Below are 25,726 nucleotides of genomic sequence, written 5' to 3' on the forward strand. Positions count from 1 at the left end.
GTTCTATCGAGAAGGGGACTTTAGATAAGTTAAATGGGTCTTTTGGCCCAAGCCCATACCCGAAACCACTATACTGACCCGAGATCTCGGCGAGATCTTGCATTTTTTGTTCCTGGTTTTCACATTTTTAAGAGACTCAATCGAAACGAGATGGAGCCGAGATCTCGGCGAGAAAGTGTAGTTTGAGGTTTCGTAGGCCATCTCGACTCGGAAAATCAAAAAACTGAGAATCTCGGCGAGATCTCGTGAGATTTCGGACTATGATATGGCTGCTGTGGTTGAATTTTGAAGGAAAACTGATGGTAAAATTGGGCTGGACAGCTTAGTGAATATTTGGGGTTTATATGGATCGATGGGGATTAATGGAGGAATGAAGCTGTAGGTGGTTTAGGGTTAATGGATTCAAATAAAATAAAAGGGGGGAACGTTAAGGTAGGCTGTAGAGGATTAGGAGAAGAAGGTAGTTGCAGAAAATGAAATAACTTACTGGTTTAAGAAGTTCTTCAATGGCAGCATCCTTGAAGACAGCTTTGAAGAAGAACCTCTCGATCTACAAGTTGCAAGGAGTCACTGGAGATCCACCAGCCCTTCACCTTGATGTTACTCACAAGGCACACTCATGTAGAGCTCAACAGCAGCAGCAAAACAAACGGAATTTTCAAAGTCTAATTGTGGGGGAGCCTCCCACGTTTCTGTTGAATAATGTATACCAGAATACAGTGGGGGTATTCTGGTCTCTTTGTTATTTTATTTATGCTTTATTTATGTACTTTTGAACAATGGTAGAATTATAAATAGAGCTGTGACACTGTTCACGTGAACATGTGAATAGTGTTTCCCTTTGTAATCTCTTTCATTATTATTATAAATAGAGAGCTTGATTGATCTTATTGATCATTCAAGCCATTCAGTCCAATTGTGTTTTGTTTACATGGTATTAGAGCAGGCAGGGTTCACGGTATTGAGTCCCCCTGGGAGAGAGCAAGTGGTGAAATTATTTATCGACTTGTGTCTCCCTTCGGATAGTCCGCTGTGTTAGAGCTCTTGTTTGATATACATATTGTTTCTTCAATTTCCTACATGGTCGGCCTTTTAGAGGAAGCGGTTCCAACAAAATATTAGGACGAGTAACAGTCAAATAAATAAGCTTCCCAACCAGTCTTCTGTACTAATGTTTATCCAACAAATCTTTGCCATCAGATGCCCCAAGTTGCAAATTAGTATACGTAGGATTATCAACAAGCTTACAACCCAACATACCAATATCAGATAGAAGATCATAAACATATTTCCTCTTGAGATAAACTGACACCCTTGAGGTGACGAACAACTTCAATTCCCCAACAGTACCTAGGCATCCCACGTCTTTCATCTGAAAATGCCGGTGTAAATATGACTTGCCATTTTCAATGCTAGAAGAATCATCATCAGAAATTATAATATCATTAACGTATATAACAAGAATGATGACCTTGTCCCCATGATGACAAACAAAAACAGAGTGATTAGGAACCCATAACCACCAACAACTTCACTAAACTTACCAAACCAGGCGTGAGGAGACTGTTTCAGCCCATAACTTGCTTTGTGGAGACGACATACCTTTGAAGGCTTTGATGAATTCTCCCCTTGAGCAACATACCCTATAGGTTGCTCCATGTATACCTCTTCCTCAAGCTCACGATAAAGAAATGCATTTTTAATGTCAAGCTAAAACAGAGGTCAATCAAGATTCACTGCCACAGAAATAAGAACAGGAATAGAGTTGAGACGTGTCACTGGAGAGAAGGTCTCAAAATAGTCAACTGAAGGTCTCAAAATAGTCAACATCATATGTCTAAGTATATATTTTGGCAACCAGGCAAGCTTTGAGCCGTTCAACAGAACCATCTGGTAAGTACTTAACTGTCTACACCCTACGACACCACACAAGCTCCTTCCCAGGGGGGTAAGTCAGTAAGAGACCATGTCCAACGATCCAACAAGACATCCATCTTAACATCCATAGCATGTTTCCAACTAGGGTGTGATAGGGGTGTCAATGGGTCGGGTTGGGCCGGGCCTGCCCTAAACCCTAACCCAACCCTAGGGGCCTTAAACTAAACCCAAGCCCAACCCAACCCTGGCAGGGCCTAAGAAATCCTCAACCCAATCCGACCCACCAGGGTTTTCCCTATCCCGACCCGACCCTGATTGACCCTGTCTTGACCCTGACGCTGAAAGAACTAGAGGGGCTTGCAGAACTAACAGCTATTACTACTAGTACTATTTAGTATTTACTAGTATTTACTCAAGTAAGGTACTGGGTCTCTTTCGGTGGAGTAATTGTGAGCCAGCTCAGGAGAAGAAAGATCACCCAAATAGAGGAAAGCAGAGGAATACAGTACATAAAGCACATGAAAGATGAAACCAATTAAGTGGGTTTGGTGGATAGAGAGCAGAGGAATACAAAGCATCAATCCCATGAAAGATGAAACCAATTAATTGGGTTTGGTGGATAGAGAGGTGGAAATCTCTACCGTTTGATATTTCCATTGATGCTAGTACAGAAAGGAAAATGAAATTGGAGATCCCCCAAAATAATAAAAATAAAAATCAGTGAATGATTTAATGGACTTCGATGGTTGGATCCATCTGTAAAATAGGAATACTATATATTCAATTACAGAAAAGTAAAGAAACAATCAGCTTTTTTATTTTATGAAAATAATGATAAACTACAATCATCAAGTAGTACATTTAGATAACTGAAGGAACCATGTTTTCGAGGATAAGCCACACAATAATTAAAAAGTAGAACTAAAGAACAAAATAGGTCATTGAAAAACAGTACTAAAGAAAAGGCCAAATAACGCTTGGAAGTATGTTTTAAACAAAATCCTTATCCTCGAAACAAAATTAGACTAACAGGGAAAAAATGGAGGAAACTGATAATTTCTCACTCGATACTATCATCATTCTTGAGGAATTTCAACGTCCCCGTCGGCAATCTCCTGCTGAAGATCTTTAGGGTCCTTTCCATCAACCGTACATCCGACGGAGACGCAGGTACCCAGAATCTCCTTGACCGTACCACTCAGTTCTTTAGCCATTGATCTGGGTGTCATTACTTTGGCAATCTCGATCATATCATCTAGAGAGATGTTTCCAGAATGTTTGATTTTCTTGGTCTTCTTTCCATCCTCTCGGACTCCTTGAGGGCTTTGATGACCAAAGCTGCTGCTGACGGCACCACAGAAACCTTGGCCTGTCGGTTTCCGATGGTAAGTTTCACCGTCACACAAAAACCAAAAAAAAAAAAAATACTTGTAGCTGAACCGAAGAGGGAATGAGATATGGTGAAGAGGGAAAGAAGGGGAAGCAGAGGTAAGAGGGAAGGAGACCGAGGGAACTCAGGGAGGGAGGAAGAGGAAGGCAGCGAGTGGCGCCCTTACTCCCTTAAGCCAGCGGTTAGGATTGAAAAGTGAAAAACTGAAAAACTGAAAAGGGATTTAGCCATATAGGGTTTAGCCGTATACGGGCTTTTTTGTCTTCTCCTATCTATAATATATATAGTATTATATACTTATAACTAATACAGGTTCCAGCCGGGCGGGGCCAGGCTAAGCCCGGGGTCTTATCCCGAACCGACCCGACCCGACCCTGCCAAGGTCAGGCTATATCTCAACCCTAACCCGCTAATGTAGTTCTAGATAGGGTAAAGCCCTACTAGAAGTCAATTAAACCAGGACCAATAACAAGGAACTAAAGGGCTGTTGGTTCTGCAGTTTCAGTAGGACAGAATTGCAGTTTTAGGTCAAATCTAGGGCTTAGGTTTGGATAATGGAAGGGGGGCTTAGGGGGTATGGCTAGGCAGGTTTATAGGACTCTAATAATGTAGGTATTATAGAGTTTTAAGTGTTTTGAAAATTCTGTAAAACTGGGCAGCAAGATCTAGGGTTTAATGGAGTTAGGGTTTATGGGATTCAAACAAAAAAATAAAGGGGATCGATTGAGGGAAAGGATTAGAGGGTTAGAAGAAGAAATTGGGTGTCAAACTTACTGGAGATTCCACTGGCAGCAGCTTGAACAGATGTGAAGGATAGAACCACCTTCGAATTGAAGAAGATCCTCCCAGCCGTCACGGCGTAAGGAGTCAACCGGATTCCACCAATCCCTTTCCACCTTGATAGAACCACAAGGATGCACACTCACAAGGAGCACAGGAGCAGCAACAATGGCAGCCAACAAGCAAAAGCTTTTTTCATTAATCAAATTCGTGTACAATGCTGGCCTCCCTTACAAACTTATATAGAAGACTCAAAAATAGACTTAGACACTAAAAAGGAATGGCCTAATCCTATCCCTAACCTATTAGGTAATTTAAATTGACTAGGAAACTAAAATACTAAAGGAAATAGACTCAAAACATGGTTGGACTTATAGAGTCCTAATCCAGCCCAACTTACATCACAGGACCACTTAACCAAGTCACATGATCACTTAAATTGAACCAATTGGATGCAACCAATTTGAACCGGTTCAATTTGAAAACATAAAAATAAACTGAGTATTGGGCTAATCCCGTATGCAACCTATGTACCCCTAGTTTAGGCTCATTAAAGTGGCTTAATACATAGAAAACCCTTGGGAACAAAGGCCCAACATGTATATAACCCAACCCTAGGCCTATTTCTAAAGAATTAAGCCAATATCTATGATGAACTTGCATCAATTTGTCCCTAACGCCCTTGGCTGTGGTATGAAACATGACATTGGCAGAAGGCCCCATACTATTCCATTGCCAACAAAGTACAGTGGCATTATCTGCTATTTATTCAAGATACTCAGGAGCAATCGTGGGAGGTGGTGGTTTAGTAAAAAAATCTACTTTCCGCTTGGTAGTGATAAAAACCCGAACTACCTGGGGCCAGGGAAGCTAGTTGGATGCACCACTAAGCTTGGTAAATGTGATCTGAACAATAACAGTGTCCGCTGGAAGTTTTGAGTCACCCATGATGTGTAGGATAGGGTAAAGAACAGTAGTATATCAACTGATAATTACAAGCCACAAAGAACACCAATATATCAATATCTCAACTGTTCTCAAGGAGGATTAAATATCGCAGGAGGAACCGGGAACTTGGATCAGCTTGATATTAGTATTGCGGAACCCTAGAATGGGGACCAATGATTCCCCCAAAAAAACTTGATTCCAATGGTCCTTTTAAAAGTAATTGAAAAAAATGCTATCAGGATAATAGAAACCAGAAAATAGGAGATTTTCTCCCACAGAAAAATAAGACAGCAGAACTGTCTGAAATTAAGGTCAAAGAACCTAATGGGTTGGCCAATAAAAACTCAAAATCTCAATTTAATCCGATGGATATATGAAGATTAATTTTAAATTCAAAATCTGTCAAAAAACCTGGAAAAACAGGGTACCAGTGGGAGAGTTTTCCAGTAATAGATGGCAGTAAACAGAGACTTGAATCAGTCTTAGTCTTGTGTATAAGAACCTTAGCAACAGCATTAACAATCCCCTGGAAAAATCAGAACCAATGGGCATCCATTAGATATATTATATACAATGCTGTTTATCAATTTAAGAAAGCTTGCTCCCAAAACAGGGTCTTACAGGGAAGATAAACCGCTACTATTTTTCATGATCTAGATGAAATAACTCCATGAACTCGATGTAGCAGATTTACTCCTCTATGTAGCAAGCGTAAACAAGAGAAACCCTAGTTCATATTTATATAATCAATAACTAAGATTTCATAAGTAGGTAGGGCAGCATAGGTTGCTGCAAACCAAGGGAAAAAGCTCGTAGGAGACAATCAAATCAAAGGGTCAAGGAAACACTGATTAATCTTGACTCTGGTATGACCAGAGAGAGAGATTTAACAAGTAATAATGACTTTGCTACTCATTTATGTTTATGCATAATTTTTTTAGTTAATCATGAATTTGTTTGACTTTGTTCTGTTGTCCTTAATTATATTTACTACCAGTCGCTATGCGGTCCTATACATCCTGATCTTGATGAGTTAGTGAGTTACTAATTGAGCAAGTTTTGCATGTTACTTTGTTTTCTTTGCCATACTTGACAAGATTTCCTTTGACAAATACAGAGGTATTGATTATGCAGTTGCAAACAATGAGGTTCCAGCTCGAGCTCAAGAATTACCTATAGTGGTAAAACAGGTAACTTTGGTTGCATGATGGGAGTCTCTCAGATTTTCTGCTTGTTTCTGGTTTTGTAGTGATGGTATACTACTGTGGATTAGAATCGGTTTAGGTAAAGGTATATAAATGCTCATAATATTGCGGCTTATATTTTACACTTTGGTTGAAATCCTCACTATAAACTGGTAGTACATTGTGTAAAATTGTTGTGGTTTTTCTCTGCATTTAGTATTCATGATAAGCCTTTGAACTTGGCAATTCTTGGGATGAGATACCCTTTGGAAGGATTATTGTGTCGAAATATCCTATCCAGGCCATGGTTGGTAAATGTGCATTCCATCCCCCACCAATTGTAATAATGGTGGTTTAGTAGACACCTCCTATGCCAGGAGGAGTTACCTCCATTCTCATTGGTTAAGCTGTACTGTTGATGGACCTACATTGTTAAGATGTTCCCAAGTGAATAGAACATCGTTGTAATATGGGTACAGGGGTATTTTTGTCTTATTTTATCCCTTAGGGGTATTCTTATACTTGCACCTATTCTAGAACATTCTCTAGTCTATTATAAATGAAGTGGGCTGTGGACATAATGTCACAAACCATTATTCCTAATTCCATCATGGTATCAGAGCTACGATCAACATTGGGATCCAAACCCTAATGCCATTAAATGCCAAGACCCTAGTGCTGCCAACCTTTTAGCGTCAGCGCCTCCCTCTCCCTTTCTTAGTTCCGCCTCTCTCTCTCTCTCCTCTCGGTTTTCTCCTACCGCCACCACCGCCTTCTAGCGCTTCCACCACCACTCGGCTCACCTTTTTTTTTTGGGTGAATAAAAGAATTACTAGGACCCTCGAAGGGGAATAACAACCGAAACCAGCAAGCCCAGCAGATTCATCACCCAAGCCTTAGGTAAGGGGCGCTGGAGCAACAAAAGAGACATTAGAGAGACCCCAAGAGACAACAATGAGCCTATTCCTTGGGGTGTCATAACAACAGGAGGGAGGAGCTAGCGATAACTTTGCGTTAATTTCAAAAGAAATGGAATCTCAAATCTGCTGATAAGATCGAGAGTTGGAGGTCCATTTCCTGATATTACGCTCCATCCAAATGTGGTTGAGAGTTGCACAAAAAGCCATCTTTCCGACCGTGTCACAAATAGAGGAGCCATCATAGGTCATATCAATCCAAATTCACTCTCTAGAGAAAGGGAGAATTGTTCTAGGGGCAGGCCAGCATTTGATCAGAATGCCCTTGCAAATGGCAGCCGATGTAGGGCAATTAAAGAATAGGTGATTCGAGTCTTCCACATTGTTCCAGCAGAGGCAACACGCAGGGGAGACTGAGATCTGATGACTGCGAAGAAAGGCCTGAGTTGGAACTTGGAAGACAATTGGTGAAGACCCTCCAGGTCGTGAAACAGTGGCGGGGAATGTGATGCTTGAACCAAAAAAGATTCCGCCAAGAAACCAATGGGCCTTTTTGACGAATGAAATCCCAGGCTGCTTTGGAGGAGGAGGAGCTTGAGTTGTTTAATGACCAAGAAACACAATTGCCTCTAGCCGCTGCGGTCTTTAGATATGGAATGAAGATCATTCCAAATAAGATTAAGCATAGGGGAAGAGGTGGGGGGGGGGGGCAGCCAGCTTGATCAAGGATGTTGGCCACCAAAGAGAGCCTATGAAGGCCTGATGCATAAATAATTCTCGGGGTGACCGAGTGGAGGAGAATCCCCATTAGGTGCCAGTGGTCCAGCCAAAGGTAAGAAGAGAGACCATCACCAATCTGGTATTGAATGGCTTGGAGCTCCAGGAGGCGGTTAGCAAGAATCTTGCGCCAAACCCAAGAAGCATCTGACAAGGCTGAAGCAATCTAAATGGAATCCTGACGAATGAGGCCCGAGTATATCCAATCGACCCAGAAGCTTTTCTTCTTTGTAGCAATCTTCCAGATAAGCTTAATGATACCAGCAAAGTTCACTTCTTTGATTCTTTTAATGCCCAAGCCACCTTCCTTCTTAGGGAGACACACAACAGCCCAACTTAGAGGATGAAGAAATCTTGAGGATTCGTTGCCTGTCCAAAGAAAGGAAGCCAAGAGGGATTCCAAGGACTTGATAATGGTTTGTGGAAGACCATAAATGCCAGACCAATAGATATAGGAAGACTTCAAAACTGTTTTGATAAGCACCAGCCTGCCTGCATAAGAGAGAAGCTTGCCTTTCCACAATTGGAGCCTCTTCCGAATAAGATCCAACATCAGGGTGCAATGGTGAGCAGAAGGATTTGCCGGAATCAAAGGAAGCTCCAAATATTTGATTGGCAACTGCCCCCATGGAAACCTGATTTCTCTAAAAAGGCAATTTTGTCCAGCTCTGAAACCCCAGCAAAGAATAGAAGAGACTTGGATGGATTGATGCGCAGGCTTGAAAGCTCATGGAAATGCTGAAGACAAAGCAAAGTGGACTCAAGCGAGGCTATGGAAGCCTTAGAAAATATCGTCAAGTCATCTGCAAAAGCCAAGTGAGTTAGCTTGAGAGCTTTACTCTTGGGCAAAGGAGAGATGAGCTGATGATCAGTACTGATTTGGATTTCTCTAGAGAGGACTTCCAACGCCAAAGTAAATAAATATGGAGAAAGAGGGCACCCTTGACAAATTCCCACTGAAGCTCCAAAGTATCCTGTCGGGCGACCATTGACCATTGACAACACACATCGGCTCACCTTCTTTCCCACCCTCGGTGGTGCTTTCTTCCATCGAGGGCCCCTTTTTTGGTGTCTCTTTGTGTTTTTGAGAGATCTCAAGTATTTCCCCCCCTCTTTCAAGGATCTAATGTGTGTTGGTTAATATCTAGAATCAGTTGATTTTATGGTTTGGCTATGCTCTATTGGTTCTAGAGCACTTGTGTTCATGTTTTGTTCTTTGACCAACAACTATATCGGACGTTACTACTGCATCGAACTCTCCAGACGGTTCTTGTGATCGCAGCTTTCCTGTGTTCCCTGTATGCTCCATTAAATTGGATGGGAACAATTATCTGATGTGGTCTCGTTCGTGTTTCCGCTCTATAACTTCTCGTGGTTTTTCAGGCTACCTTATGGGGGATGCTATGAAGCCTGTTGATGCTGGTCCTTCTTAGGACAAATGGAATTCAGACAACTTTTTGGTTATGTTCTATCTACAGTTTGATGAACTCTAATACTGCACGAGGTTACCTCTTACTATACTCGGCAGCTAAGATTTGGAAATCAGCAAAAGATACCTACTCTCAGGTTGGCAGTGATGCTCAGGTATATGAGCTCCAGAAGAAGATCCACAACACAAAATAGAAAGAGATGACATTATCCCAGTACTACTCTGAGTTGTGTGAAGTATGTGGCAGGAGTTGGACTAGTATGAAGATTTTTCTACTTTCTATTCCACAGATGCCATGAAGTTCACCAAACAGGAGGACAAGCTTTGTGTGTACTTTTTTTTTTTGGCAGGCCTCAATATCGAATTTGATCGGATTCGGGCTCATGTTTCGAGTGTTATGATTCTTTTCTATCTCCAGAGCATATGTATACTATGGTTCAATCTGAGGACAGCCGCCATACTGCGATGTTACAATCTGTTTCACAGGATTAATCTGCACTTTTTTCCAGGTTTAGGATCTTCTTCCCATTGAGGTACTGCATGTCACAATGATCGATTTAGTTCTAACAGGGCTCTTATTAAATGTGAGAACTGCGGGAAGGAACGTTACACCAAATAATATTGTTGGAAGCTTCATGGTTGACCTATAAATGGAAAAAGTTGTGGTCGTGGTACTGGATCGGTTCAGGCACATCAAACTGAGACTGTTAATGTTGCTCCCATAGGGGCGTCTCTCTCCCCAAAGGATTTGATGACTCATCTCCATCGTCTCCTAACTTTGCCTAACTCATCCTCACCATCGGCTTCCACTGCTACCTCCCTGCCAGTGTTTTCTGATTCAAATTTTGGCCACTCAAGTATTTCTACCGGTGGCCATTGTGCCTCTGTTGCCTCCAATCCTTGGATTATCTACTTAGAAGTCACCGATCATATGACTGGTTCCTCTTATTCGTTTTTTGAGTATTTTCCTAGTTCAGGTAAGGGTAAAGTTCGAGTTACTAATGGTTTTGTCTCCTCTATATCTGGGAAGGGATCTCTCAAATGCTCTTCTTTACTCTGTGTACCCTTTGTCTTGCATGCTCCCAATTGCTTTACTAAACTTATCTCCATTTGTAGTCTCACTAGGGATTTAAATTGCAAAGTAACATTTTTTCCTTCCCATTGCATTTTTCAGGACTTGGTGACGGGGCAAACGATTGACAGTGGTAAAGTGGTCAATGGCTTATATTTGCTTGTGTAAGGTTCCACTCCGGATCTCGTGACACCTTGCGGGTGTCCTAGGGCTGATCGCCTCGTAGGATGTATAAGTACCGCAACCTCATGGAGGTGGGGGTGGGATATCATTTAAAAATAAAATCACGCCACCTAGGGTTAGGGCCTAGGACTCAATGGGTGTAGCCCTATCCAACAGAAGTGGAAAGGACTACATGACTTCATATAGTTTGCTCAAAGAATTTGGGTAAGCTGTCAGGTTACGAGAGTGGGAAGGTGTTAGGCGCCCATCTTGCCAGTCTGAACCAATCTTTCTGCTAGATGCTTGATTTTGAATCTTCTCCCATGATGATGCCATTTATGCTAACATGTAAGATGATAAAATGCATAAAATAATTAAAATGAGGGACCACTCAGCTCAGGTAGAGATGGACATACTACCTGACTCTCTCTTGTCGGGCAGAATAATGGCTATAAATTAGGTATTTCACACTTAGACTTCGGCCAGAGTAACAACTGTAAGTGTGACTCCTACTACTTGGATTTTGGGCAGAGTAACAGCGTGGCGTCATTGGGGATGAAAGAGCATATGGCTCGCACTTCGGCACCTCGGCGCTATATGGTCTAGAACCAACAGGGTCTCCTAGACACTGGTAGGGCTTCCGCTCCATATGGACTTGACATCAGTAGAGCTTCCACGCCATATGGACTAGACACTAACAGGGCTTCCACGCCTTAGTCCTCAACAGGGCCCTTGAGGGCCAAAACCTAAAGCCTAAAAAGATGAAAAGACAGAAAAATGGACAAAGCTTCTCTAGGGCAAAAAACTAAAGCCTAAAAAGACGAAAAGGCAGAAAAGAGCTTCTCGCCGTATATTTGTCTCTATGGATGTGGTGTTCCATGAGACACAAGTATATTTTTCTGCTGCCACACCTCTTCAGGGGAAGTCCTCTTCACGGGAAGGTGTGTTTCTGATTGATCCAATGACAGATTTGGTTCAGGCTCAGGAAGATACTGATATGGTTCTGGCTCAGGGGGGGATCTCACGGCTTTTTTCCAAGAAAAGCCCATGGTTCCATTAAAGGTCTTTGTTTGCTCTAAGTCTAAACGACAGCAAGATGAAGCCACCACTACCACTATGCCACTCCAATTGCCACCTACTGATTAAAGTTCCCCTACACTGTCTCCATCTGGTGAGTTTATTTCTCCTAGTGTTCCTATTTCTGATTCTACACTTGATTTGCCTATTGCTATTCGTAAACCCGTTAGGACTTGCACTCAACATCCCATTTCTAACGGTGTTTCTTATGATTCTCTTTTACCCTCTTTTTGTACATTTGTTTCTTCCTTGTCATCTGTTCCTATTCCTAAGCACTAGCAGGAAGCTTTGGCCGATCCTAAATGGAAAGCTGCAATGGTGGAAGAGATGAGATCACTTGGAAAAAATGAGACATGGGACGTAGTCACTCTTCCTCCAAGGAAGGAACCTATGGGCTGCTAACGCAGGCGGAAGGTTCAGATCTGTAATATAGAGATCAGATCTAGATTATGGGTAGGTTAGGGATAGGATAAATGGAGAAGACGAGGTTTTAAGATCAGATTCGGATTTTGGATGAAGAGAGAAGTTGCAGTCTGTTTGGAGGGTCAAGTTCAAAACAGACCACGGTTTGAGGGAGTATCGTGTGAGAGAGAAGAGAAGAGATTGAGAGGGGAAGAGAAAGAAAAACGAGATTAGGGAGAGGGGAGGGATAGAAAGTGATCAAACACACCTGATGATTTCCAATGAAATCCAATATTCAATTCATTCTTTAAATCTTCCTTTCATTGTTGGATTACATGAGTGTATAAAGAAAATAAAAATGACTCTTGGACTCGAGCATGAATCGCCTAGAAGCTAACTCCAATAAAGCATTAAATTACCTAGAAACTAATACCAAGTAAAATTAATTACTTAACACAAATTCTTGGACTCGTACATAGAAAACTTAAAAGACCCAACTTGAAAACTGAAAAGTCTAATTAAAGCACCTAGAAAAAAGAAATCAATTCATTAACTAAGCCTAGGAACATGAAAAGACATGTTGGAATATTAAAAGACACTTTAAGAAAATTAAACTCTGGTCTGGTGGCTCTTTGGAGACGGCTTCAGGGGCCCAACCAGCAAGAGGGTGTTGCAGTGAAACAAAAAATGGATGGCACAGTTGACAGATACAAGGCTAGATTGGTTGCCAGGGGCTTTACTCTAATGTTTGGCATAGACTATCAAGAGACATTTGCTCCAGTGGCCAAGTTGAATATTGTTCGAGTGATTCTTTAGTGACTGTAGTCAACTTGGGATGAGAGTTGCAACAACTAGACATTAGAAATGTCTTTTTTCATGGGGAACTCGAAGAGGAGAGGTGTATATGGATGGTCCTCGTAACTTCTCTAGTCAGAAAACCCATGGTAAGGTATGCAAATTGAAACGAGCGTTATATGGGCTGAAGCAATCTCCTCGAGCATGGTTTGGGCGTTTCCATAAAGCCATGATGTCTGTGGGTTACAAATAGAGTAATGCTAATCATACTCTGTTCATCAAGAAGATTGGTGAGTTGATTACTGTCCTCATTGTATATGTCGAAGAAATTGTGGTTACAGGGAGTGACGTTGCCGAAATAGCTAGACTGGAGACCTTTTTGGGTACTGAACTTGAGATTAAAGTCCTGGGTAAGTTGCAATACTTCCTTGGGTTTGAGGTTGTAATGTAAGACACGATTGAAGGTTCAACCAGTCCCAAAACAGGATCTGATTCAGGGAAAAATGGTTCAATTCGATGGGGTTAAGATTGGGTTGGATTGGTGTATTGACGGATAGGTTGAGGGTAAAGGTAAAGGAGAGGGAATAGGTCTAGGATAGCAGGGAAGTCAAGGGTTTAGGCAAACAGATTAGCAGCAGGGCTGTTGTCTCTGCCGATTTGGTCTGCAGGCTGGGAAAGTGGGGTTTTGATGGATTTTGGGAGATTTCTTGAGGAAAGTGATCTGCAGGTCAGATGGGGCTACAAGGGGGATTGAGTGGAGGTCTTAGAGAGGGGGGGGGGAAGGTTTGCTAAAAAGCTTGAAGAAAATTAATGGCTGGATAGGGCAGGAGAGAGAGGGAATGGAATTAGAAGGTTAGTCAAAATTAGAAGGTAACCTGGGAATGAAGGTCTGAGCGGCAGCAGGGAGTCTCGGTTGATGGGATGAGACTTCTAGTGGCTTGAGATCTTGAAGGGGATGAAGTACAGCAACTGGAAAAGACCTTCTGGGCTTCCCACCGTAAGGAGTCAGCTAGATCAGACACCAGCTTCTTGTCCAAGGATCAAACACCAAGGGAAAACTTCAGTAGAAGTAAACTTGCATAGTAGCAGTAGTTGAATATAAAATCATGGGCTTCTTGCCCCCCCTGGGTTGCTTTTATTAACTGAGAAAAGAGGTAAAGGGTTCAAATTTGGAAAGTCTCAAAATTAGAAACTTCCAATTTTGGACCTTACTTGAGATACAAGACACTATCAGCCCAAATAACTCATGGCTGATGTGAGACTGACTTTTCTACTAACAACTTAAATTAATAAAAGGACTTAACTACCGTATGGGACCAGCACTTAAATTAGACCAGCTGAACCAACCGGTTACTGGTTTATTACAGGACTCAAGAATTAAAACATAAAACAACCCAGTGAAATCGTGGGCTACTGCTGGACAGTAGCCTACTCAAAATCGTGGCTGGCTGCCAAGGTAGGCAACAGCCTTCTTCTTCTTCTTCCTTGAATACACCCTTGGTTCTGCATTGGGGTGCTAGGTCTAATTAAGGTATTTTCCTTTCTCAACGAAAGTATACTCTTGACCTTTTATCTAATACTGGGATATTGGGGTGCAAACAATGTTTAAAATCTTGTTTCATTTCAGTGTTTCGAACTGTCAGAAATGTCCAAAATTTCGGATATTTCGACCTAAATATTGTATTTTTCTTGCAAGATTTTGGTAGGTCATTTCGGTGGGTTTTAGGCCAAAATAAGGCCTGAAACTTCATGGAAAACCTATTTTAGGCTATATAAACACTTGTAAATGTTCAAATTGCAAAAATAGTTACCCAAAGTGGTGTTTTGGATTTGCACCATTGATTGGTAGTATACGGTCGAATCCTAGTGTATAACTTAGTTAATTACGCATACACATTGTTTAAGACTTTTTGTACTAGAGGACATAATAATTAATAAGCAATTTAAACAAGTAAATTCACTTGGAAACATAAAGTCAAGGATTTGTAAGTCATAATATTAATGTACAATAAGTCAATAACAAGCAATATACCAATACAAGTTATGTAGTCATCAAGTGACTCAAATGTTTACTAATAATAATTACTCCTCCAATGGAGCCGACGTGCATTATTCTCCGATTGTAGGACATAAGAATGTCACGTCATAGTCTGGGAGAAGAAACGAGTGTAGTCATCCACAGTTTCCATGTAAATTGCATCATCAACATGCTGAAGGTAACCTATCCTATGATATGGGTCACCAAAGTGTGAAGAACTACCCACTGATCCACTGTGATATGACGGCTCTGGGAGCATGTAAGGGTACTGCTGGTGGGTTGGGTAGGAGAAGATGTCATCCACAAAAGACAATCCACTTCGTCCATGTGACTGTGAGTGAGAGTCGTACTCAAAACTGGGAATGGATGGAGAAGATATATGCTCCCCCCCCCCCCCCCTAATTCAAATTGCCCATGGGGCACGAAAATGCCCATTCGATCTGCTGTCCCTGTTGCCAATACTCAATACACCAACAGAGCTAGATAAGGTATCAATGTCGATAAGCTCAGCCTGCCTACTAGTACCAGGAGGACAGAACTAGCCACGACTCCCTCTCAAGTAAGACTTGTGTGGCCGGTATGGGAGCATGTGTACCGTGGTCTGTGCTCTGTATTAAGGGTGTCAATCAGTACGGTATAGAAAATAGGGACCAGATACTGATATTGTACCGTATAAAATTTCCAATTTTAATACCGATACTATACCAATCCGGTACGGTATATATACGGTATGGAAAACGGTATCTATTATGAGAAAACGATCTCATCTAGAAAGACAAGAAAGAGTTTAGGAACTCTCGTGATAGAAGCTTTTTGTAATGATCTTCAACTCTGGACTACAGGCTAAAAGATAAGGAGGGTAGATCAGTGACATGGTCCCTCTGATCCTCTTTCTCTAGATGTTAGTCATGTTACTTTGTTTTCTGCTTTGATTAATAAAGTTCCATTTCTATCATCTTATATCATAAGCAGTGGAGATAAAATACTTCCAAGCTTTCCCACCATTTTGGGAGAAGAAACCAAATCAGATTTAGTTAGGGTCGGTGATAGATTTGTGGGTGAAACCATACAACAAAGTCATGAGGGTGAAGTGATTGCAATGAAGGAGCGATTCCAGTCCAACGGAACTCTTCTCCGCCGCCAGCCGTTGCGCCGCAGTGCACAGAGTCGTAACGAAGAAGATGAAGTGATTGCCGAAAGGGTGAGACTGTGAGGGTGAATGCCTGGATGGGTGAAACTCAAAAAGTCGAAAGGGTGATTCACTTTAGGGTGAGGCCGTGGGGTGAATGTCTGAATGGGTGATTCACTTTAGGGTTTTCACTTGTATAGTTGCTTGTTTAAAATTACTACTTTACCCTATTCGGTATGCAATTCGGTAATACGGTACGTTATCGGTACATACCGAATGGTTTCAACTATAATACCGATACCGTACCGTACTACGAACAATACCATTTTCCCATACCGTATCGTACCGAATTTGTAACGGTATGGTTTGGTATGGTTTTATGCGGTCGGTTTCGGTTCCAAATTGACACCCTTAGTCTGTATCATGTGGTATGATCAAACTGTGTTTCTCCGGTGAATTAGATCTGCTCTTGCTGTTCTTCTACCATATACGGCTCTCGAATTCCCTCATATGCATCACCACGACCACCACCACCATCATCATAATCATCATCATATGACTACTAGTATGAGTAATTTTTTGATGGTGAAGATCTGCGTGTTTGAGTCTGAGTCCCACCACCCGATGACATGGACCAATCATCTTCCTCCTCATCAGCATTGCCACCTGTAGATTGGAACGGTATGGTTGACGCTTCCTGTGCGTGTACCTGACCCTCTTCAGCCATGAACTCATCCACATAAGCACCTATCTGTTCGGTTATTATGGGGTCAGGCCTACCTCCAGCCTGATCTAACAGTGGCTCAGCTCTATCCCTCACCCTATCCACAATAAGATCTTCATCATCTGAATCCACTTGGAAAATGTCGGCGAGATGATATTTTCCTTGATACCCTCTTGTCCCATGCGTATGTGTTGCATCTTGAGCCTCAAATTGTAATATGCGCATAAACCAAGTCAGATAGAGGTTGGGAACCCAATCTGTTTCTCCTCTTGGAGTGGATGAGACAAAATGTACTCCAATTCCGTTAATAGCTGGGTGTGGAACATGTCTAGGAGAAGGCCTTGATTTTTATTTTCCTTAAATTTTCTAGCGAACCCCCATACAACACCCACCATTCTACATAAGAACCCAATTACATTACTGCTGCATCAAGCATCTAGGTTCCTCCCGTTTAAAAATTAAAATTTCACTCCTTAATTCCCAAGAAGAGAAGAGCTGATAGATAAGAGCTACCCATCGAAACCCACTTCAAACCCTCCCCAAACACTAAATGGCAATGCCAACCCATCTTCCTGGCCACCAAGGATCAGCCCTACAACTGCCCTACCTATCATCTGCAACAGAAGCCCAGGGGCCCTCACTGCAGTTGCTGCTGCATCTGTTGCCTTTGGATGACGCCCCTCGTCCTCGCTCTCGTTTTTATCAAAAAAATAAGTCATCACTCTCGTCCTGCTCACCGCCACCAAGAATACGAGCATTCTGAAGGTGATGATGTTGAGTGACAATGAAGATCTGGACACATCAATCGTGTCATTGAAATTGAATTTGAGGAAGGGAGGGGTTACCGTTGGTGGTATAGTTGGACATGAAGGTGAGGGCGAAGATGGGAGTCTTCAGTTGGAGTTGCAGTTGGGAGCGGGTGTGGGGAAGTTCAGGAGATGGGGAGTTGTAAAGTGAAGTCTTGGGTTATAAAAATGATTGCTTTTACCATTTTATCAATTTATCCTCACTTAATGATCAATATAGCAGGTGTTCATTAACATGTAGCGCATAAACAGCAATAAACTTTTTATGTCAATAAATCATAAACACCTCCTCACTTCTTTATGGATTTTAGTTTATTTTAATTTATATTAAATCGAAACAAGTACTGTAAATCATACCAAATACTTCTATTTATGTTATGTGCCAAATAAACATAAATATAAAGCATACCAAAGAGAGCCTTAGTAACTAAAGTACTTATAAATAATTAATTTTAATTCAAGTTATTGTATATTTATTAGTTATTAGCATTATTAAGTAAATAATAATTCGAATAATTTTATTTCATTTTATCACAGTTAAGTTGGGTTAATAACTAAAATTGGGTTTGTATTAGGGTTAGGGCTTTTTGATCTAATGGAGCTGAACTGACCGACCCTAGAATCCTCTATCTGGGTCACGGTTTTGGTAACTGCAACAATGGTTTATGTTTCATTTAGATCCAGGTTGGGCAATAAGCTGAGCTGACATTATCAATTTGTAACTGACCTGATATTGTCAACTTCCATTCTGCACTCATAGTTTAGGTGGTGAAGGGCCTGTAGGGAAGAAGTGAACAGTTGCAGGGGAAGGGGATTAGGGGAAAGAAATCGCACAATCACACACTCTCAAAGAGTAAAACTCAAACTTCTATTCAATTCACTATGCTTATTGTTGGGTTACATGCAAGTATATAAAGGGAAAATAACACGACCCCTAGTTAGACTTTGAAACTGAAATGACAACTTGCAATATGAAACTCAAACTCTTAACTTCTACGTACTCAACTCAAAATAAAAGACTGAAGTAATTAAATTCTAAATAAATAAACTAATTCCAACCCTTGTTGGACCAATAACCATTGGACCAGTTTTATTTGGGTGTGGGTCTCCAAATCCTATTATGCCGGTCTAACCAGCCAAGTGATACGGCATCATTAGGAAGCATTTTCCTCTGGTACTGATTTGAAATTTAGGGATATCATAAAATGACATAGCATTTTGGAGATAATAGCTTCCAGTTATGGGTGTGGCAAATGTGGTCTACAGTAATAGTCATTTGTTAGATATATATTAATCAAAAGAACTAATGTTGTAACTAGTATTGTAAACAGTTTCCTATTATTCGTTGGTTTCATATGTTATCATGTAAAAAATTGGGACAATGAGTATGTTCTGTATGATAAAATAAGTATATACAATATACATAATAACATGTTAGTTCGTATGATATAAATTAGCATTCTACTAGGTGTTGGCTCATGTTTTCGTTTCCTCTTTTTTGTTGGACATTGCCTTACCTTTCAATTGTTCAGTGTTGTATGTTTTCTGAAAAATTTATGAAATTTTTGAAAAATTATGAGTGTGCTAATGCAGCTTTCAAATGGTACTATCTTGAGAGGATCAGATTTGTAAAATAACTCAAAGGCTCAATAATACATTCTTGTTACTGTATTCAATCCTTTAAATTCTCTGCACCGAAAAAAAAAGGAACAAGACTTAAACTATGCAAGTCTTTCGTCACTACTTAACCCAGAGTCATTTTCGGCCTGCCCCTACCTCTTTTGGTTCCTTCGATCAGAATCAGGTCACTCATTGGTACTGGGGCATCCTGAGGCCTCCTTTGAACATGACCATGCCACCTCAAACGACTTTCTTGCTGCTTATCAAGAATTGGGGCAACTCCCAACTTATAGCTCTAATTTGGTCATTCCTTTCTTTATCCTTGCTAGTTTTACCGTACATCCATCTCAACATCCTCGTCTCTGCTACACTTAGTTTATCTATATCACGTTTCTTTATTGCCCAACGTTCCGCCCCGTACATCATAGATCATAGCTGGTTGTACAACTGTCTTATAGAATTTCCTTTTTTTTAAAGGGATATGACAATCACACACCACTCCGGATGCACCTCTACTTCATCCATCATACTTTAATTCTGTGTGAAACAGCATCCTCTATACCACCTCCTTTGTTTATGGTTGGCCCCAGATATCCAAAATAGTCACTTTGCGGTGTCTCTCTATATTCTTCTTTTCCCTCATTTTAGCTATCTTATAGATTGCTAATTCACCTTCCTTTGTGTTTAGATGGTGATAGAGATCCTCATACTTCTTTGCCCTTGCTTTCCCCACAATCTTTGCTTCATTTCTGGCAGAGTTATACCTTATTAAATCCTCTACATCCTTAGTCCTTTTCCTAGTCTTGAAGCTATTTTTCTTAGTCTTAATGGTTGCTTGAACCTCATCGTCCGACCACCATGTCTCCCTAGTGGGATGATGTTTTCCCTTCGTTTCCTCCTTGGACATCTTTGGCAACCTTCTCAATATAGGTCGACATCTTGTTCACATTGTGTTAGTGTGTGCCCCCCTCACGGTCCCACTTTCCAAGTTTGACCACTTACTCAGTGAATGAATTTAAGGTAATCCCCTTTAAGCTCCACCACCTTATCCTAGGGCAAATAGGCTCCCCTTCCTCACGGACCTGTAGAGCGAGGCAGATATCCAGGACCACTAATCTATGTTGAATGGATGGGCTCTCCCCTGGTATCACCTTATAGTCCTTGCATAATTGATGTAGTATCACTTGACTGGTTGGACCAGCATGATAGGCTTTGGAGATCCAAACCCAGACAAAACCGGTCCAACCCTAATATCTTAGATTATTTACTTAGTAGTTTATTTATTTATGTCTTTATTTGTTTTAGGTTGAATACGTAGGAATTAGAGTTTGAATTGCAAGTTGTTATTTCTGTTTTATAGTTGGAATAAGTGTCTTAGATATTTCCCCTTTAAATACTTGCATTGTAACCAACGTGAGAACACAGATTGAATAGTGAATATTGAAGTTGTTGGTGTTCAACTATGTGTTGAGTTTGAGCGTGAGATCCCTTCCTCTTCCCTTGCTACTATTTCTTCGCAGACTTCTCCTCTTCCCCATCGGCCCTCCACCAGTAGTACTCTATTGGCCCTTATAGTTAGGAAGAAATCTATTTGGCTACTATGATGCCCACTTTATAGGTAACAATATGCTCCACTCTCTTTTCAAAATAGGTGTTTACAATGGATATATCATAGGGGACGGCAAATCCTAAAACTGAGATTCCCTCTTCATTCCTCTTGTCAAAACCATAACCTCAGTGGACACCTTCATAGCCTTTACGGTCTCTCCCAACATGTCCATCAGATCACCTCCTATAATAATCTTCTTTCCCTGGCCAGTACCTTGAACTAAACCGTCCATGAGTTCCCAGAAATGTGACTTTGTACTTTCATCCAAACCTACTTGGGGTGCGTAAGCACTAATTATGTTGACAATCTCTTTCTCCATGATAAATTGATCTACATATGCTATTTCCGTAAAAGGCTTATGTTCTTAATTAACCAGTGTTCAAATTGTTTAAAATGGCCAAAAAATTTGTTTCATTAAAAAAAAAGCAATTTTAGAATTATATGCTCATTATATGGCCCAATGTATTATTATCCACTGGTTATCAATCTTATTTTCACCTTCACATGCCATGTAGGTATGTCATCGTAAAAACAACATCTTCTTCCAAGCTGTTATCATGGTGCTAATGGTTTCTGTCAAGGTACTGCTTATAAGCATGCTTAGGTCATTGGAATATTAGCAAGTGATCCATTTTTCACTGAATCTATGTACTCTGACTTTTTGGATTAATTGGTATGGTCCATGTTTTGATATTAATTTGTATGATAGATTAGGTGCATACCACTTTAGAAGTAAAATAGGATGACATTTTTTCTCAATGCTTATTGTGTGTGTATTTTAATGGAGAAAGTCGTCCCACTGTTCTTTTTAAAGTTCTATTATTATTGTTGTCTACTATTATTCTTATCCCTAACCTGAGACTTCTAGTAAACACTTTAACTTTTATCTTTTTTGGTTATCTCAAATTTACATCGCACCAACTGATGCAGTACTTTAAGGTTTGAACCTTAAATCTCAAATCATGAAATCATGACTTAAGGTTGATTATACAGGCCCAGGTTTAGAGTGAATAATTAAGGAACTACGACTGTTTAGATAGGTTTCAGATCCAAACCCAGCAACTCAGGACAGTAGCTACAAAGCTTAGTAGCTTACTAACAGAGAAACCAGATCTGGAATAATAGTGTAACAAAACAGAGATTAAAGGAGATTTAACAGAAATCAGATCTGAAATTAACCTGATATCAGAATATTAATGCCGATATGTGACAGAGTGGAGAAGCTACTGTGACCCTTGCTACCAATACCTGTAACAGGAGTGAAGTTGAAGGAAAATAGGTTATCGCTTGGAAGGGATAATAGGAATAAAGAAAAAGAGAAGAAGAAGAAATATGGGAGGGAGAGAGTGTAGAAGAGAGAATATAGAAAAAACCAGAATTGTGGGGGAGAGAAGGAGAGAGAGGAGACAGAAGAGGGAAGAGAGAGAGAGAGATCACAATCTCACTTTTCGAACAAAACTGTTCTTTTTCTCTTTCCCCTCAATTTGGGGGTGGGGATGGGAGGTTACATCTCTTTAAATAAAGAAAGGAAATAGATTTCCACCTATTGTGGACTTCCTATAAGACTAATAGACTCATAATTGTTAAGGTGACCCAAAGTGTTGGAGGGGTGCTTACCGTGCTTAGGCGACAAGGTAATGTTGTACTGCAATTGAAAGATCAAAACAATCCCAAACAAAATCTTTCACAGAGAATAAAAATGCAGAATTAAGGTGAAATCAAGTTACACAAAATCAGATGGATGGATTGGACTGAATTTTCTATCGAGATCATTTTTTATTTAGGTCAGAATTCCATTTAAGAGATATGGGTAAAATAGGGAGTTCAGTATATCTCCAGATCCGTAGGTCAGATCTGATGGAGATTCTAATCGAATCTCTCTAAAACAGTGAAGAATATATTCCCAAATTCTGGAGCTATTCTAATGGGTAGATTCTCCTAACTCAAATTCATGTAAAAAAAAGACTTGCATATGAATGCGAATTATAGTACAAAGTGCATGAAATTTCAGAAACAGTACTTGTTAACAGAGAAATGATAGAGGAAGACGAAGATAACAATAAGAGAAACACCCGGGCTTCACACCGTAAGGTGGTTGGAAGGATCAAACACAAGATTTCCTTGATCGAACACAAGGATCTGTACCAATGGAGAAGAAGGGCAGCAAAGACAGCTTTTCATTAATCAAAATTCGTGTACAATGTTAGATCCCCTTAGAAACTTGGTTACAGGAAGAAGAAGAAGAAGAAGAAGCAGGAAACCTTGCCTTCCAATCGGCTCTATTTGAGGTCGTACTTGATACAAGGCCTAAGCTGTGCATGAACATCCAAAGGCCTCCGTTGAACATGGCCATGCCACCTCAAACGACTTTCTCATAGTTTATCATGCATTGGAGCTACTCCCAAATCAGCTCTAATGTGTTCATTCCTTACTTTATGCTTCCTAGTTTTGCTACTCATCCATCTCAACATCTTCATCTCTACTACATTGAGTTTATCTAAATGATGCTTTTTAACTGCCCAACATTCTGCACCATACATCATAGCCGGTCATATAACTGTCCTATAAAATTTTCCTTCTAAGTTTTAAAGGAATAGGCTGATCACACAATACTCCGGATGCACCTCTCCATTTCATTCATCCTATTTTAATTCTCTGTGAAACATCATCCTCTATATCACCTTCTTTATTTATGATTGAGCCAAAGTACCTAAAATACCCACTTTGAGGAATCTCCCTCTCATCAATTTTCTCCCCTTACAAACTTATATCGAAGACTCAAAAATAGGCTCCTATACTAAAAAGGAAAGGTCTAATCCAATCCATAACTTACAAGGTAACCTAAACTCACTAGGAAACTGACTCAAAACAGGACTGCACTTATAGAACCCTAATCCAGCCTTAACTAAAACACTTAATGACAATTAAAATAAAGAAATAAAGACACTTAACTAAGCAATCCCGTATGCCTAGCCTATACCCATATTATAAGCCAATCGAAGTGGCCCATTACAATGAAAACACATGGGATCAAAGGTGCAACACATACATAAACCAACTCAAAGCTTATTTCTAATAAAAAAAGCCCGTTTAGGTGATTTAACTGCATCACAAGGCACCCGCCTAGTTGTCATTTGACTATATGTAATATAGCAATGATAATTTTACATAATTATGTTTTTACGTAGCAGAAGCCATCTCAATACAATATGATATAATTTTGTTAGTAGGGTCTAATATCTGAAAATCAACATATAATAAACAAAGCATACAAAATCAACATATAATAAACAAAGCATACAATATAATATAGGTATATTCATTAAAAAAAAAAAAAAACAAAGCAATAATCATAAATCAACACAAACTCATGAAGTTTCAACAAGGTGTGATGTTGCCTTGCACCCAAGGAAGTGCCTGGGCTCCTAGGTAGCGCCTAGGTGCCTATGAAAAAACTTTTGAAAATAATAAAAGACTTATTTACTTATCCTATGGCTAAGATGTGTCCCACAAAAGAGCTTGCTACTCTAAATAGGATAACTTCCTAACTGATAGCTAATGGGTCCCACCACTAGTCTAAACTAAAAGACTAAATTTGTGTACTCCCTATAGATCTAAATTTTTGGCCTTATAATTGAGCTTATTACAAATAATTTAAAACTAATGTCCATATCCAAGTACTATCAAAATACGCCCTAATGTTGCATTGTAACTGCATATTCCCCCTGCTCCCTGGTTCAACTCGTCCTAGAGTTTTGAAATAGGGTCGGAATAATAACACTTTGAAAGGTGCTTGTAGCTTTGTCTTTAACTCAAACAAAATCTATATGAAGCTTTGACTGGATGTCTTTGACTTGGAACGTGTGAGGAAGAATGAACACATGATATGGAACAACTTTCGTCGCACCAGGATCTTTTCGCTAGCTTGTTTTCTGCTCGAAGTGACTGGACTTCCTCAGTAGGCTCTGTAGAAACAAGTTCTTCATATTGTTTAGCCTCTTTCAACTCCTTTTGTGGCTGCACTGTTGATGTGGCTTTAAAGAGCTATCACACTGCAGCACTTTCAAGACAGTAGTATGTTGTAGATGAGGGGAGAGGGCTTTAACGTATATAAATTTACTTCAAGATCGAAAACACCTTGTCGTGCTTCAATCCATAACTAACCCACTATGATGGCATGTTTAGAAGAAGGAAACATGCAACATTGTGTCCCATCAAGATAAGATTAAATAGTGAACTCAACAAGAATGTCATCATTAGAATTAATGATTATTTCACCACTTGTAGATGACATATCTACCACCAATTAAGAAACTAGAATTTCACTAAGCCCTTTACCTATGAATAGAGTAAAAATCTGTCCATTCGGCAAACGAACTCTAGTTTGGAAAGCAAAGTTATCCATGGCCAGGTTAGGGTAGGCTCTGATACCAAATTGATGCAGTCTATTAAACCTGAAGTCTTGATTTGAGAATTAAGATTTAAAGGACTGCATCAATAACAGTTTGGATAATTGTTATTTTCTTTTAACAACAGGACACTATTTGCATAGCCCATCTATGAGTATTCCACTTAGTTGTGCAACTTGGCTGGGTTGGAGCTCAATCCTACCAAACCTGAAGTGCAGAAGCAGCATGAGGACACTGTGGCAATCTGTTGTGCTTATTCCTGAGCACTAGCTCAACTTGGATAATGTAAGGTTAAATCACGAATGATCTAACACCTGACAGGATCTTGATCTCAATCAATAAACTTCAGATTAAGGGAACAAATCAGCAAATAAAACAAAGATAGAAGAGAAGATGAAGGGATAAAAGGGTAATGGGGATAGAGGGCTGCCTCAGTCATGGGCCTCTCACCCTCAACTTTCTCAGGACAATGCTTTGTAAAACCAAGCTTCATTTTGTTTCATTCATTTCTATTCTTCCAAAAACTTACAATAAGGCCACTATATATAGTGAGGGCTTAGCCAAGAGAATAGTAGCTGTG

At 40.3% G+C, this 25,726-nt stretch overlaps 1 protein-coding gene and 1 long non-coding RNA gene across 6 annotated transcripts in view; one reads left to right on the plus strand and one right to left on the minus strand.

Annotated features, from left to right (window-relative positions):
• LOC122646676 (E4 SUMO-protein ligase PIAL1-like) overlaps nucleotides 1-25,726 on the plus strand; it is a 96,892-nt gene that overhangs the window by 32,240 nt on the left and 38,926 nt on the right. For all 5 annotated transcript variants that reach the window (XM_043840283.1, XM_043840277.1, XM_043840270.1 and 2 more), the window contains 2 exons: nucleotides 6,114-6,186; nucleotides 21,253-21,318. In XM_043840283.1, coding sequence (XP_043696218.1) covers nucleotides 6,114-6,186; nucleotides 21,253-21,318 — 139 coding nt within the window. The remainder of the gene's footprint in view (nucleotides 1-6,113; nucleotides 6,187-21,252; nucleotides 21,319-25,726) is intronic.
• LOC122646763 lies at nucleotides 4,342-23,811 on the minus strand. Its single transcript, XR_006330693.1, has 3 exons — nucleotides 23,589-23,811; nucleotides 18,349-18,351; nucleotides 4,342-4,387 (listed from the first exon to the last, which is right to left on the minus strand). It is a non-coding gene; the product is annotated as an uncharacterized LOC122646763 (long non-coding RNA).

The sequence above is a fragment of the Telopea speciosissima genome, chromosome 1, assembly GCF_018873765.1.
Source record: "Telopea speciosissima isolate NSW1024214 ecotype Mountain lineage chromosome 1, Tspe_v1, whole genome shotgun sequence".
Taxonomy (NCBI): domain Eukaryota; kingdom Viridiplantae; phylum Streptophyta; class Magnoliopsida; order Proteales; family Proteaceae; genus Telopea; species Telopea speciosissima.